The 16700-nt window shown below is 42.6% G+C and overlaps 2 protein-coding genes across 2 annotated transcripts in view; both read left to right on the top strand.

Moving 5' to 3' along the window:
- The window catches only part of LOC118789264 (unconventional myosin-X-like), a 39341-nt gene extending 32825 nt beyond the window's left edge, over positions 1–6516 (top strand). Inside the window, exons 32-41 of the mRNA XM_036545607.1 lie at positions 442–636; positions 1122–1279; positions 1867–1990; positions 2144–2441; positions 2853–3060; positions 3695–3831; positions 3996–4119; positions 4557–5033; positions 5493–5684; positions 5798–6516. Of these exons, the coding sequence (XP_036401500.1) occupies positions 442–636; positions 1122–1279; positions 1867–1990; positions 2144–2441; positions 2853–3060; positions 3695–3831; positions 3996–4119; positions 4557–5033; positions 5493–5684; positions 5798–5902 (2018 nt within the window). The 3' untranslated portion in view covers positions 5903–6516. The remainder of the gene's footprint in view (positions 1–441; positions 637–1121; positions 1280–1866; positions 1991–2143; positions 2442–2852; positions 3061–3694; positions 3832–3995; positions 4120–4556; positions 5034–5492; positions 5685–5797) is intronic.
- Positions 6517–8581: 2065 nt separating this feature from the next.
- On the top strand, positions 8582–16358 carry LOC118789134 (pituitary tumor-transforming gene 1 protein-interacting protein-like). The gene is made up of 7 exons (XM_036545458.1): positions 8582–8858; positions 10623–10675; positions 10927–11035; positions 12111–12213; positions 12612–12677; positions 14090–14136; positions 14691–16358. Exons 1-7 carry the CDS (start codon positions 8771–8773, stop codon positions 14732–14734), a joined length of 510 nt encoding a protein of 169 aa, XP_036401351.1. The 5' UTR covers positions 8582–8770; the 3' UTR covers positions 14735–16358.
- Positions 16359–16700: the final 342 nt, after the last annotated feature.

Raw genomic sequence — 16700 nt, 5'->3', positions numbered from 1 at the left:
TCTTTCACTTTGGCTCCTTTAATGATGAGCCTTCCCCATGCTCTTCATCAATTTTGCGCTTGTAAGCTAGTCTTACAGTTTTACACAGTTAAGACAGGCATACTTAGGTACAGTTTTCAACAAGCTAAAATTCTTTGTAGCGATGTATTTAAATTTTCTTCAAATGTGTTGTGTTGTTTATTCCTGAATTAATGTTGATGTTTATGCTCCTTATGATGTGCACTGAATATTCTTTAAATTGTAAGTTGCTGATTATGATAAATGATTGATTTCATACATAAACTGTGATAGTTTTTCCTGAATGAGGGCATTAAGTAGCTAAATCAGTGGTGTAATGTAAGAAATTCACTAGCCTGTCATTAGTATTGTGGAGCAGCAGCATAGAATGGCGTGTAGTGTCCAGATTATATGTCAACATGGATATCTCGCTGTTGTTATCAGGATGGCTGCACAAGGAGGTGAAGTCTGGGGGGAAGAGCACATCTCTTAAGCTGAAGAAGCGCTGGTTCGTCCTGACTAACAATTCCTTAGACTACTACAAGTCCTCAGAGCGCAATGCCTGCAAGCTGGGCACGCTGGTCCTCAACAGCCTCTGCTCGGTGATGCAGCCTGATGAAAAAGTCTTCAAGGAGACCGGTGAGTCACCAACCTGTCCAGAGCATTGTGTGGTATTACATTACATTAAATTATAAGAGCGGATGCTCTTATCCGGAGCAAATTAGAGCGCAATAGAACAAAAGTATCCATTCAAGTTGAATGAGCAGGCTTGAACAAATTGTGGTACTACACATAAAATAAACAGCAAATACTACAAGAAGCAGATATTAGGGGCCAGGAATTGAGGTGGAACCGAGATGCGGTGGGTCTTCAGTCAGTGTCGGAAGATGGCTAGAGATTCCACTGTCCTGACCCTCGTGGGGAGTTCATTTCACCACTGAGGAACCAGTACAGACAGGAGTTGTGTTTGAAAGGATGACACTTTCAGTTGCCCCAAATGGTTGCAGAGAGTATTGATCTTGGCAGAAAATAGCTTACCATCACAGCTCCGGGCTCTGTAATGATATTTATTTTAAAAAATTCCTGTCTGGATCTGGGTAATGTGAGTCTTCCCTTTTATCCAGGCTACTGGAACATCATTGTTCATGGGCGCAAACACTCCTACCGACTGTACACCAAGATGCTGAATGAGGCCATGAGGTGGGGCTCCGCCATTCAGGGCGTCATCGACAACAAGGTGGCCATTGAGACGCCCACCCAGCAACTGATCCGCGACATCAAGGTACAGCAACTAGCCTCATGATGTCATTGTCAATGCAGCCATGATGTCATTATGAAAAAAGTAATGATGTCATTGTGAATACAGCGTCAATGATGTGAAGAGAGTCACTGATGTGTCCAGGCTCATTTGTAACGTGTGCTTTTCAGCTATGGAGGTGTGTTCCTGTGCATACCCTGCTCTTGGCCAGGGACACACACTGTAATTGAGGTACTGAGCTCTAGCTGAGTGCTGTGCTCACTTTGGGTGACTCCTGGAAGTGAAACTCTCCATTTTAGGTGAAACGTTTTAGGTCATCATGCATATGTCTCTTTAATGCATGAAGATCTGCTGTCTGACCTCATGGGATTATTACCATAATTCTACCTTTGGTTGGATAAGAAGAGTAGATGCTTATAAACTGGATGTCACTTTCTTCGGGTGTGCTGCTTTCTTTCATCTCTCATCAGTTTGAGCATATTTTTGCCTCATTACGTGCAAGAGATCTACTGGTGTAGGAACACACATTGGTGCTATCAGTCATATATTGTGTAAAACATAATTGCTGAAGAATTGTGTGACCTCTGACCTTGTGCTTCTGCTCTTTTCAGGAGAGCAGTCTGAACCCAGAGGCAGTGGAGCAGACGTACCGCAGGAACCCCATCCTGAGATACACCCAGCACCCCCTGCACTCTCCTCTACTGCCACTGCCGTACGGGGAGGTCAACACTAACTGTGAGTCCCCTGCATCCCCACTCCTGCACCTGTACCACTGCTAAAACATGCCATTCATTCAGTGCAAAATAACGCATTGCTCTCCCTCTCTCTTTCTCTGCTGCTCTCTCTCTCTTTTTGTAATAACCTAAACTCCCTCCATCTGTGCTCCAGGCCAAAAGGAGAAGGGCTACGCCAGCCTGCAGGACGAGGCGGTGAAGATATTCAACTCCCTGCAGGAGATGGAGGTGGTGTCGGACCCGGTGCCCATCATCCAGGGCATCCTGCAGACATGCCAGGACCTGCGGGCGCTGCGCGATGAGGTGTACTGCCAGCTGATCAAGCAGACCAACCACGTGCCCCAGCCCAACAGCCCCGCCAACTGCGCCCACTGGCACCTGCTCACCTGCATGAGCTGCACCTTCCTGCCCAGCCGGGCCATCCTGCGCTACCTCAAGTTCCACCTCAAGAGGTAAAGCTCGTGTCATGTATGTCTCTGTGCTCAGGATCTGTACCTCTCAGCCTTAATTGTTTTGTTTTATAAAGTGCGCAATCATGGCATGGAAGATAACGGATTACATTACATTGCTGCCATTTAGCAGACGCTCTTATCCAGAGTGACTTGCATCAGTTACAGTTTTTTTTCTTTTTACAATGTTATCCATTTATACAGCTAGGCATTAACTGAGGAAATTCTGGGTTAAGTACCTTGCCCAAGGGTACAGCAGCCATGCCCGAGCAAGGAATCAAGCCAGCCACCTTTTGGTTATGAGTACTGCTCCTTAACCACTATGCCACACTGCTGGATTCTTTTAAAAGGAGACCACTATGCTACTTATGCTGTCTAGCCCTGAACTCACTGTCTGTGTGCGTTTCTCTCCAGGATCAGGGAACAGTTCCCTGGGACCGAGATCGAGAAATACGCCAACTTCATCGGCGAGTCCCTGAAGAAGACCAAATCCAGGGAGTATGTGCCATCTCAGGAGGAGATCGCCGCCCTGCTGACCAGGCAGGAGATGACCACAACGGTGTACTGCCATGGAGGAGGCTCCTGCAAGATCTCCATCAACTCCCACACCACTGCCGGAGAGGTGCACCACGTCTGCCTCTGCACCCACCACCATCTGTGCCTACACCCACCTTCACAGCAAAAACAGTCTTCCCCACGGACAATCATCTACTTCATATACGCCCGCACTTACAGTACCAGCCAGTTTGGAGACACCTGATTAAGATAATGGGAAACATGCATTCAAAGACATTTTGATCTAAACATGTATGCTTAAATGCATGAAATTTGTTTCTTTGGCATCAGCTTCCCTATTTATATTTGTCTATGTAAGAATTTCTTTCCAAAAAAAGTTTCATTGTAAAAATATTTTTGGTTACTTTGAAGAGTCTAAAATGATCACTAACACTTTTTTGCTCACTGCATAATTCCTTTTGTGTTATTTCATGGTTTTGATATCTTAACTATTATTCTAAAATGTGGAAAAAATAAAAATAAAGAAAAACCCTTCTATGAGTAGGTGTGTCCAAACTGACCAGTAAGTAAACTCACATTTTCCACAATCACATACATGTGCCAAAGTACTGTCTCCTCGCTATGGTGCTATCATTGCCTCCTCTTCAGGTGCTTTCTTTTGGTTTAAAAATATGAGTTTATTAAGCGATGGGACACGTAACAATGCTGTTGCCTTGATGCTGTCCCTCCATTGTATGCAGGTGGTGGAAAAGCTGATCCGAGGGCTGGCCATGGAGGACAGCAGGAACCTGTTCGCCCTGTTCGAGCACAACGCCACCACCGATCATGCCGTGGAGAGCCGCATCATTGTAGCCGATGTGCTGGCCAAGTTTGAGAGGTACTGCCATCCTTCCCTCACCCCCCTTTAACCACAGCAGGAGTATTTCTGGAAACATTTACCTTAATTCACTTTGTGTGATCAATAATGAATGTCTATAGGTGCATTAGTGAAGCGTATGATTTTATATGTGATGTTTCTGAGACATGCTACTTATTCACTAGGCTGGCAGGAAGTGATGAGGAGGAGGAGGAAGGCCAGTGGAGGCTGTATTTCAAACTCTACTGCTTCCTGGATGTGGAGAGTGTGCCAAAGGAAGGTGTGGAGTTTGCCTTCATGTTTGAGCAGGTGAGTGTTTGCACTCAGTGTCTCTCAGCAGCTACCAAGCTAGATTCAAGAGCTGGACACCCGAATTATATTAATGATTCACAATACAGAGGAGAAGAGTGTGAAACTGAACTTTACCTGCGCTTAAAGGGACTTGCACATCCAGAGCCATAGGCAAAACACTGGCATATGCTTGCAGCACTGAACATATAAGCTATAACTGCTACACTTAGAGTCTACAGAGAATTTCAATGTATTACATGCACAATGTATTACATTGGTACATACATTTGGGCTCATGGAGTTTTGATTAGTACATGTTCAAAATTTGTACATTTTGAAGAGAACATTACATGTCAGGATTCTGTACCATAACTCCTATTACTCGTACTGCCGTAGCACTACTCCTGGTACTCTCACTGCTATAGTACGACTCCCATTATTCCTGTGTGTCCCAGGCCCACGAGAGCCTGATTAGCGGTCACTTCCCTGCCCCCGAGGACACGCTGCAGCACCTGGCCGCCCTGCGTCTGCAGTACCTGCACGGGGACGTGGGCCGGGCCAGCTGGAACCTGGACAGCGTCTACCCCGTGGGGCGGCTGCGCTCGCGCATCCTGCAGTCCACCAAGGCGGGCGCGGCAGGCGTGGTGGGCGGGGTCGTGGGGCCGGGGATCCACCCCCAGGAGAAGCGGCGGCCCAGCTTCCTGGACGGGACGCTCCGGCGCAGCTTCAAGACGGGCTCGCTGAAGAAGCAGCGCGCGGAGGGCGAGCAGATGCAGGAGATGTGGGTGAAGGAGGAGACGTCCGCCACGCGCACCAGCATCCTGGAGAAGTGGTCCCGCCTGCAGGGCATGCCCCAGCACCAGGCCATGCTCAAGTACATGGCCATCATGAAGGAGTGGCCGGGGTACGGCTCCACCCTGTTCGACGTGGAGGTGAGACTGAAGACATTAGCCTTGACCCTCTAATCAGAGAGGCTTTGCTTTCTGTCCTTTATACTAACTAAAACAGCCTTGGGTTAGAATTACCAATAGCATTGCTGTTGAAACCTTGAGCAAACTCATTTGGATCCATCCAGGCAAAGTCCATATAAGGAGATAGATTTAAGGATACTTTGGATGAAAGTTCCATATTTGATTTAACTAGTGCAAAACAAATGAATTCAGCTGTGGAACCCCATGTAATTTTCAGTGGATTTCCACACTTGTAAGACAATATACAAACCACTTAATTTGAATGACTGCTGAAAAACACGGCTGAGTCAGTGTATTCCAGAAAGTTCAAGCGGGGTAAGTTTGCCTGGGTAAGCTGAGCCAAACGATGAGGTCAATGAAGCTAACAGCGTTACAGCTTGTGGAGAGACGTGACTGGGTGCTGTATGGTTATCCCTGCAGTGTAAGGAGGGAGGATTCCCTCACGACCTGTGGCTGAGTGTGAGCGCAGAAAACGTGTCTGTGTACAAGAGAGGAGAGGCTAAGCCCCTGGAGACCTTCGCCTACGAGCACATCGTCTTCTTCGGGGCCCCTCAGCCCAGCACCTACAAGATCACCGTGGACGAGAGGGAGATGTTCTTCGAAACCCCACAGGTAAAAGGGGCTACATTGCGAACGTTAAATTCCTCACACAGCACGCTGTCCACACTCTTTATGTCACATAGCTTATCGCCATAAATGAATGCTGGGCTTTTTCCTCTCTGCAGGTTGGGGAGATCACCAAGATCATGAAAGCCTACATCAACATGATCGTGAAGAAGAGATGCAGCGTAAGATCGGTGTCCAGCTGCGGCAGCGCCTGGATCAGGTGATCGGCAAGCGGCGCACAGTATTCTCACAGCAAGAGGATTGGGCCATTGCAAGATGACAGAATCATGCAGCCAATGGCATGGTTCTGAAACGCCAACCAGAGTGTGGTCCAAAGCTGATGAGAGGACGTCTCTTGACTTTGTTGGGCCAAAGTACTGATATGAACAGTGTCTTAACCCTGAGAAATCTTTTGCTGCGTCTTTCACTACGTATGCAAACAATTAGCACATTTTAATATAAGCTGTACTTATATGGCAACTTTGTTTTATCTAGGTAACAAAAACAAACACACCAAATGGAGCACAATAGTATAACTGGTCGCTATCTCTACTCTTCTACTGCCAAAACCTTCACGGAAGAATCTGCTTGCTTAACCTGGTCGCCCTCACATTATGCAAACTGCCCCTCAGGCTTTGATGCTGTCTGAATTTGTAAGCTCTAATGGAGACCTGGATGTATCTGGTGGGTGCAGTGGTTTGAGTTCAGGCCCCGATCATGATACTTTAGCTATCCTGCCCACACCGTCACATGTCCCTGCAGCTTTCCGTGGTCGGAGGCCCTCTTCTAGCACAGACGCCTGATACCCACTCCCTTACTAAGCTTTTAAGCACTTCTGCTCCTGGGGCCTTCCGCAGATCTTTGTGTGTGTTTTGTGCACAGTATGTGACTGTTGTGATGATGTTTCAAATATCAGCTAACAGTGTTTGGATGCTTTTTTAACAGTAGGGGTGTCAGATTCAATTCCAGGAGGGCTGACTACATGCTGGTTTTCTCCCAGCCAGTTCCATTGGCTTGAATAAAAATATTAGTTTCTTAGCCATATGAATCCACATCAATAGATTTGCCAGTAAACCCTGCAGCAAAAACTATCTTCAGCTGTGATTCATCATTTATGAAAATCCAAAAAATGGAAACTGAGTAAGTGATGGAATTAGGCAATTTAGTTACGTGAACCCCAGCATGCATCTGGCTTCCCAGAAGTGGACTCAGACCACCTTTCCCTACAGTGTTCTTTACACATACACCTACACCATACTTTCATGGGGTACTGAGAGCGTTTCCTTCGACATTTCATTTATACATTTAGACATTTAGATTAGTTAGCCTATGAATTAAAGAGCCAATTGTACATCAATGCTATTGAAAGAAAAAAGGTTAAATTATTTATATGTCTGTTACAGTTCAGACTGACTTTTTCAGGTATGGGTCTTTCAGGTATGGAGAGCAATATATCAGGTCAGATGCAAAACTGGGAAGAACTGTTTCCATCCCTGAATCTGGATGCCTTAAACAGTCTGGCTGCGTCTTAGTTCTACCTGGTATTCCTGCAGATCTTTTACTAAATATCAGTACAGTGTTGTCCTCACACAGATGCACAGATAAAGCAGAACTGTACGTTTAACCCAATTCATCAATGACTGGGTGAAGAGACCAGCAAGTAGAGTTGCAGAGTTAAGAAAAAAAATATTCTATTATCCTTCCTTTACTTTAATACTATTCTCTTTACAAAAAAGAGTGATTCCAAATGTTTGTGTAATACTCCTAAATGTACAGCAAAAGTCTTGAGTAACTGAACAGTATTGTGTCATTTGCAAATAGACATTCAGCAATCTTGTTTGTGTAATACAAGTTTTGTGACTGAGAGTGTTGAACCTATTGATGAAAAAGAACTAAAGAGTGTTGTTGGTGAGCACGCATATATTGCTTGGTATTTATGCTTTGGGAGGATGTTTTAAATGTGTTTTTAAAAAGAGGGGTGTGGTGTAATGGGTCCGAGAAGGACAAGGTATTTATTCTAGGTCATTTATAATTAAAATGCTTTGGGGGGAGGGGTGGGGGGGGGGGGGGGGGCATGGTGGTAGTGCACTGTGAGCCTGGAGAGGCAGAATATTCACCTGGGTAAGAGTGGGGGTTGTACACTGTATGTCACTCCTGTGCTGTGTTCTTGGAGAGTGCGTCTCACATTGCCATGACATCTCACGTCCAGCACCACCTGGCCTGTCTAATTTCTGCTGTTACACGGAGGTCTCTGGTCAGCTGCTGGCAGCCACACCAGAGCCAGAATGTATTCATTTATTATTGTTATGGAGAAAAAAAATTTTCTTGTTTAAAAAAAAAAATGAAGATATGATTTTTGTAACTGGCTTTACAAAATGCTTTAATAAATTATTGGATTTATTCTGTTGTCTCGTTATCTGTTCCACCAAAATATGCTGTTCATAACACAGAAAATTCCCCCCTAAATGCTGTCAGCAATTTTATGTGAAGTACAAGTACTATAAGTACTTTTTATCAAACTGTATGCGTTGCACAGCCCAACATCTTACCTGTACATTTTATGTTCGTATAATATGTATTTTAATGTACTTGTGTGTGTCCATATATACCAGGTCGGGATAGATCTCTCAGAATGCACCGACATACTCATCTCAATCTATCTCAATATGTCCTATTTTACCTCCTGCGTTACTAAAATTAAATCTCACCATCTTTTTTCATGTTATAAATGTTTTTTGGTAAAACAAGAGATAACGTATTAAGCCTATCACGCTCTGCCATTCGGTTTGTAAGAGCGGAAAACGTTTGACATGAAGTCACATGTTGATCTGCCTCCAGCCTTTCCTCATTGGTTAAAACTTGGGGAAAATGGAAAGTGCGAACTTTCGGCTTGCAGAGAAGAGGGGGAGGGGAGCGGGTGTTGCGAGGTTGTGACCAGAGTGACTAGCTACTAGCTAACGTCACATTACTTAAAAACAGCGAACGTTTGATTGAGATCATCGCTGTAGCTGATCGATTGTAACTATAAAGATATATTGGACGAGTGTGGAAAATTCAGTAGTGGATTAATATACCAGGTCGTCCTGATAAACATGGGCAACTTCAGGATTTTTATCTTTGTCCTCGTCGTTATTTTCAGTCTGACAACAGTGTTCGCCCAGACTTCCGCACCTGGCACAGGTAAGTTGTTGTTTCACTAGTAATGTTTTCAATCAGTTTTTTCAATTCAGTTTTCCTCGCCATCTTAATTAAGGTATCGATGAATATGTACACACCAATAGTGAAACATTTCAGTAGTGTTGGTGAATTAGACAAGTTGTTAGTTAAATATTTGTTAAAATGACACGATCACTCGGTCATACCCTAAGGCAGAACAATAACAAAGTCGTCAGTCTAGTTCGAGAAAAAATAAAAGTCAAATAGCTGGCTTTCTTGGTATCGATGTATTTTTTTACTCTTACACTCAACCTGAGGTTTGATAAGCGTTCGCAAAGTGTGCAAGGAGAATAGCTTGTTTTGGTTCTGATGGCAGACAATCCATTTAGCATCGTTGTCTGTCTGTTAATTAACTAGCAGTAAAAGTAGAGCTAGGTCGAATGTAACGTCAGGTAACTGCTGTTTGGCCAATTGTAGCTTGTCATTCATGAATTGCTTTTCAACATGCTATACAGCTAGCTAGCTAAAAGGGCTGATTAACTTTCGTAGGCCATGTCGCTTATATGTTTAATGCGTAGAAAATCACAGACAACAAATCTAAGATGTCCTGTTTTATCTGCAAGCAAGCTAGCTTGTGTGGCTAATAAAGACGGATGCTTTGTGAATACTCAGAGTGGGCTACTCTGAGTTAGCTGTCGTCCTTTCCTTGTCATTCTTCCCTGAAAGCCAATAAAAACAAATAAGTTCACTGTCATAATCAGACTCATTAGAGGACGCCCACGAGAGAGAGAAGACCTTTAAAATATTGAACTGTAAGCCTTGGTTAGTGCTGCGCCTGGACAAACTTAACCTTAAGCTTTATTTATTTATTTGGTCATTGTTAATTGTCGGACAAGACTAAAACATGATCTACAGTAAAGGGTGGCTAGACGTCATTTAAAGTCTTGTCTCTACCTAGTGGATTCCCTTTGAACAGGGTTGTAGCTCTTGCTTGGGGGATTACATCGTGCAGTTGATGGGAATATCTTGTGACCCTGGCAACTGCGGTCCTTGGTGGAGCATATATCCTAAGAGTGTTTATGTTAGAAGCTTCGTGAGGGAGGCTTCTTACGAAGGGGGGTTTCTTGGGAGGATTTCATTTTACAATGCACTCTTTGTATCTAGGAATTTTCCGTTGCGTAAAAAACGTGAGTTGCTCAAAAACATTGAAATTGGTTAGGTTTTATGTATCTTTGTTATCTTGCCCGTTGGCACGCAGCATTACATGTCTGTAACGCTGATATTCATACCGACATGCTCACAAATGCTTTATCCCTCTAAAAGATTACTCATTCGTTATACGTTAAAATGTCACATGATTGTTTATGGATATAGTTTCCAAAAGAGAATGTAGACATCAGCTGAGATAGATCGCAAAGGGTTGTTATCTGTCTTATTTGTCAAAATATGAAATGAGTTGATGCTGTATATCAGTACTCGGTGAAGGGTTGCACGACAATCTGTTAAGATCTGTTTGAGTCATTTATTCCAAGTGGAGCAGGTGTGATTTCTACAGGAAAACACTGGGTAAATCGCATTGCTTGGGTGCAAAGATCATCATTGAAAATCATGTGATCATCAGTATGAGGCCCTAAGCAGAACTGCATGAGAAGAGTTTTGAATTCCTTTTGGGTCTGTTCACTCTGCACATGAACTGTGTTTCTGCCAGTGTGCTGCAGTGAAGAGGGTAAACTGAGGGCGTCACACGTTGCGTTGCACTGACTCTGTTCTCTCTTGGTCCCTTTTTAGTCTGTGCTGCGAAATCCAACACAACCTGTGAGGACTGTCTGAGCAATGTGTCGGTGAGCAACGCGAAATCTGGAGTGTCTACCACCCGAGATCAAGGCTTTTTTTATCTTCCAGTGATCCCTGCACTACCGATGGAGCTGTATTTACTGGCAATAATCCAGTTCATGTCACCCTCAGGAGTGCGCAGTGGCAGAATGACTGTGTTGAAGCTCAGTGATATTTCCGTACATTGATCTTGAGATAATTTTATGTTTTACTATGAGGCGCAGTGTTGTCATGGCCAGTGTCGCATGTTTTGTTGCAGTGTCTGTGGTGCGGAACGACGAAGCGATGCATAGACTACCCAGTGAGGACCATCCTGCCCCCCCATTCCCTGTGTCCCCTGGCTGAAGCTCGGTGGGGGGTGTGCTGGGGTAAGAATCTTCTCTCAAACTCTTACAGATGGAAGATGGCTGCCTTGAGAGGTCAGGTTATCTTGAGAATGAATATGGGTAGACAGTAGCCTCGTTTTGAGTGCAGCTCTCATTGCTTCTCTCTGTGTGAGTTTTGGTGGTTTCCACACCACATTTGTACTTCAGAACAGCAAGCAGCTGGTTCAGACTGCCCCCCTGGATGAGGGCTAAAATCTAGCATGGTGGCACTCTGCCTTTATTCTATTCCAGAAATGAATGCGGGCACTGTTCCCATCTGTGTAAAAACGTCAGCCACTGCACCCATTTCTAAAAAAAAAACCCTCCTAAAGTAACAACTTTGATAAACATCAACAAAGTTGTGATTCCCCCTGTGGTCTTCAAGTATTCCGACACTGGAAAGAGTCCTGGTTAATGATCCAGTATCATTTGCCACATACCAGAAATCAATCCTGCTTCTCTCTTGCTTTAAGAATTATATGGAGGTGAATATCTCAAAAATGGAAAAAAAAGATTCAAATTCATATCCGTATCAAAGCTGTATTAGATGACCCCACCACCATAAACTGAATAACGTTTGAAATGTAGGTACTCATTTTCAGCCCTCACACAACTTATTCCACAAGAAAGCACCAGTTGTTCGTACTTTACTGCTTGCATTCCTTTTTCGTTACACCCGATTTGCTGCTGTTGGATTTTTTTTACTGCATAGTCGAGCAGTGATAAAACCAAGAAACATGGTCTACATTTCTGAGGTGTTTGCTAAACGTGTTAGGTGAATGATGTGTGGGTACATATTCTCCAACTGTTATAAGTGTTATGACAAAGCCCAAGTTTATTAGTCTGTATGTATTCATACACACACACTCACATGCACACACACCTTTTTCTGTGAGTTTGTATTTGTCTTCTCTTTTTGTATCAGCTCTGCAAGGAATTTCCTCAGTGGATAAGGAAATGTACCACATGGTTGTCTGACAGCCCTTTTATTAATTTAACTAATGGGGACTGATAATAATCTTGTATCAAAGCATGATCTAAACAATGCTGATTTCTCTCTGCGTTTCTCATAACTCAGTGAACTTCCAGGCTTTGATCATCGCCATGTCCGTGATTGCCGGGATCATCATCATCGCCATACTTGTCTGCTGTTTCTGCTGCTGCAAGTGTGAGAAAATTGGGTGAGCTCCTATCTAAAGAACTACTTAGAGATCACAAACTGGTCCAAAATGAAGAAAAAAAAAACTTTATCACATGGCACAGAATTGTCACCAGATTTGCCACATTGCCCTTGCAGTAAGGTAGACTTAATTAGAATGTGATTTTGTTTAGCATATTTATGTCACAAGGCTATCATTTTACCTATGTATTTGTTAATCCTCATTGAGTGGTTGCCATTTCTATCTGGTATGCTGGTTACTTGCAACAAGCAAACTAGCAGAAATGCTGCCATCTTGAATGCCATACGTTTGGGCATACCTGTATGTTGAGCCATGGTGGGGAGGACGTTTGTATACGCTGATCCTGGATGTCCGATCTGCCCTGTGCTCTGTGAAACCTGCACTACCCTCGCTTTCAGGGCAAAGAGGACAACGGAGAAGATGGACCAGGAGGCTGAGAAGAGGAAGGTCCGTCAGGAGGAGAGGTGAGTGATCTGACCGGAGAGCAGGCTGCAGGGTCCCTCATTGGCTGTGTGCTGTCCAATCAGGAGACATCTTAGTGTTTTCTTAAACCTTTTTGGGCCTTAGAGTCAAACAAAGTCATAGTAGATATAATCTTCTATCGGTCATGTATGTCATTCATAAAACATTTTTAACATCAAATCAGTGTTGGAAAGTATTCTACCTAAATCTCAATAAAGTGTGGAGCGTGGAGGCATCCCTGTTTCGGACGGAATTAGTTCTATGTCCAGGTATAATGAGAATATTTGATTTTGTGATGCCAGATTTGGAGGATTAGTTTTCATTGTCAGTCTACTGTAGAGACACTTTCTGAAAAGAAAGCCTTTCCTCCAAGTAAAACCCTTTAGTGACTTAACACTTCATTTCATAGCCAAACACTCACATTCTACACCTACACAAACGATTATCTCATTTTAAATTAAGGTGATGGAACTTGATCAGTATTATTAATGAGATGATAAACTAGTTGACACGGGACCCTGCAAACACATACTTAAAAAGCAGTGAATTTCAGGGATTCAACACAGGTGAAGGCTTCTCCTTCCCAAAGATAAGATCTGTTAACAGTGCCACATAAAAAATGTTACTAAAGTTGCTCCAAGCACTTTCCACCACACAACAATAAAAAGATGTTTTTAAATATAAGAACAAAAGCACAGGAAGGAAGCACTACATGCAGGTGTAAAACCAAAAGTAAGTTAAAAGCTAATTGGAAAAAGAGAGATTTTTAACAGTGTCTTAAAAGAATTAATTGTCTGTGTAGCCCTGATGTTGTCTGACAAAGAGTTTAGAGTATAGGGGCCTTTTGTCAGGAGAAGGTGTATTAAGGTGGGTTTTGGCCACAGAGGGAAAACACTATTATCTAATGATTTGAGAACTCATTGAGGGACATGGGGTTTAGTAACTCAGCAGTACCCAGAGCTAGACCATTCAAAGCCTTAAAAGTAATCAATGAAATAAAAAAAAATCCACTTTAAAAGCCACTAGTAGCCAGAGTAAAGATGTGTATGTATGAGTATGCTGTGCTGTCGAAACTGAGAATGGAGTTCGGTGCGAAAGCATGTATTTCCAGCACAGAGAGCTCATGTTCTGTGTATTCTGCTCTACCTTTGGAATTCAAGCTGAGGCATAGAGATTGTAGCCCATGGAATGTTCTGCATATATGCTCGAATCTAAAAGACTTAAATTACAGTGATGTCAGTTCTTCTGAACACTGAGGAATATAAAATGGTGACACTGGAAAAGCTGTTTTTGCCACTTCATGTCTAATATGATCTGTTTGTTTAGGAGTGTCTGTGTTTTTCTGTTCATACGTGTTTAATGTCTCTGGGTGTCTGCTTTTTGTGATGCATTTCTTGTCTTTGGCTGTCTTTAGGAGAGCTGAGATGAAGATGAGACATGATGAAATTAGACAGAAATACGGTGAGTAGCTTCTTCTCTGTGCTCTCACACTGAGCCAATCATTCTCCCACATTCACCAGAACTGTCAGTCACAACTACACAACCCTGCCCACTTCACTCAGGGACCATCCACTCAATATGTTCTTCTCTAAATCTGTCAACAGTGAAGGGTGTCGCATACAAGGGAATGACAGTGACTCAAATGTAGTTTCTGAAAGAGCTGGAAAAATTAAATTGAGATCATATGAATTTGTTGTCAGCCTGGTCCCCACCAAACTTTGATTCACTGATAATGAGCTCCAGCTGCATGTCAAAAGTAGTTCTTGGATTTGATTCCCATGTACCACAGATGACAGCATAGATTGGAGGTATACCTCCAATATTACTCTGTAACTGGTGATGTGACACATAGGAATGTCATTCATTGCCATAACGTTCATTTACCTAAGTATCTTTGGAGACTTATTTTCATATTTACATAATAATTTGTGTAGTACATTTCTTACATTTAGCACAAGGTTCTTTGTTTTGCTTTGTGTTGACACCTGATGTATGTGCCTTTCTTTCTGCTCCAGGCCTGACGAAGGAGAACCCTTACGCCAGATTTGAGAACAATTAACTTCACAGCCACCATTCTGAACATTCTCTCACTCCATGTGATACATTTCATTCTCTACAATGATGTCAGAACTGTGCTTTTGTCACACAGAACATTATAGCGTGCTACAGTAGCACTCCTACACAGGCGTGAATATTACAGTGTGCTGCAGTAGCTCTCTGTAGACTAAAGCAGGTTGCTTGGTTGGGGTTAGTCAATTTAAATTCAGTCCATGAATTGAAAATCGCCCCTTATTCTCTAAGAAGCTTTTCCAATTCATGAATTGAATTTCAGTTCATTTTTTGAACTGACTGAATTGAAATTAAACTGACCTTAGTTGTGTCAGGTTGTGTGGTGAGCTTGAAGTCAGCCACCCTGTTTGGTAGATTAATGTTTGATTCTCCTTTGATTTTACAAAAGGAAGTCTGCTTAAACGTTAACCCTGATCAGAATGGCAAGAGAGCCTTTCCGCTACTCAGTTCTGTGTAACAACACCACAGCTCTGATGTCATGGTCTTGTACTCTCACCCAGCCCTCTGAATATAGAAAATGACAAATGAGGCTGTATGTCAGCCTGCAATTTACTTTATTCACAAAAGTAAGATGCCAGAAATTTACTTCCATATCGATTTTAAAAGACTTGGCTATATGGATCTTGCCCATGAGTTAGCTAATCCGTCATCTGCAGTCTCTATCATGAGTCACTGTCTCAACAGCAGGTTTGAGAAACTATTCATGCATGTTTTAGCATGATAAATGCTAAGTAAGCTCCTCCATCTTCATGGCAGACACAATATTCCTCAGTTTAGATCACATTCTGTCATAAAGGTAATGTTGCTTTAAAATGCTTGTGTTCAGAACAACCAGCATCTACAATTACTTGTTTCATGTCTCATGGTTCGGATGATTATTTACAAAATGTAAGGAGAGATGCTGAACACCAAAGCTTTTGGGAATTGTGGCAATTGTCTACTTTTGGGTGCTTTTTATTTTAGTTGACTCACCCTAAAGTGGTTTAACAATGCTACTGTACAGTGGATTAACATCATACACCGGATGGTGCTAATCTACATTGTTGAAAGCTTTGCCTTATTTTAGCTTTGTTTGTTTCCTGGTGGCTGAGTGGCAAGTGGTTTCTTTTGCAGTGCTTGTAAGAAACTTTGGTGTCATACAGTTATTTGTTCACAAAAAGTAATTCATTTTTTGTAAACACACCAGTAGGTTTTTAACTTGTATGTGAATGTGTACGGCTGGATAGCTGGTGTCCCGCTCTTTCACAGAAATGGAAGACTGCTTTGTTCAATATCATTTCAGACATTTCCTGAATCCAACTTTCACCGCATGGTTGCACTTGTCCTAGTCTAACTGTTCTGACCTGCGGTTTGATAGGTCCAAAATTTCCCTGAAGTAGAGGAGATTTTCTGTGTTGATTGATTTGTAAACATTTATGATGCACTCCAAAACTCTGTATTTAAATCCAAAATCAATCCTTGTGATGTACTTGTTTACTGCAGTTCCTTTACACTGGTTTGTCTGGGGTTGACCTTTGGGTCTGGTGTATGGAATTCACTTATGTGGAGAGACACAGACTTCTCTTACCATTCTACCTTGATTTTTGTGTTATTTTTTCAGTAGCCTATTTTCAAACATTTGTGCATTGCAAAAAAAAAAAAAAACATTTCAACATCATATCCAGCTTGAAGATGCTTATTTTGTAAAGCAAGGCTATTGTCATAGTTTTAAAGTCTCTGCACTTGAAAGTTTCTTGATATGAATAACCCTCTATGTTCATTTTTTTTAAAATAATTGAGGTTGTATCATTTTAATTTGTAGTGTGAGAGAAAAAATATTTTATTAAAATGTTCATTGTGAAATATTGGTGTGTGTGGTCGTTTGGATGCGTATAACTATAACCTTGGAACCTGCTGATGTTCTGCTTTGGTTGTAACCAGTCATCAAAATCATATACCTGGAAGGGTAAAAAATT

The sequence above is a fragment of the Megalops cyprinoides genome, chromosome 14, assembly GCF_013368585.1.
Source record: "Megalops cyprinoides isolate fMegCyp1 chromosome 14, fMegCyp1.pri, whole genome shotgun sequence".
Taxonomy (NCBI): domain Eukaryota; kingdom Metazoa; phylum Chordata; class Actinopteri; order Elopiformes; family Megalopidae; genus Megalops; species Megalops cyprinoides.
Note: the sequence above shows the minus strand (reverse complement) of the source record. Positions and strands in the feature narration are given on the sequence as shown.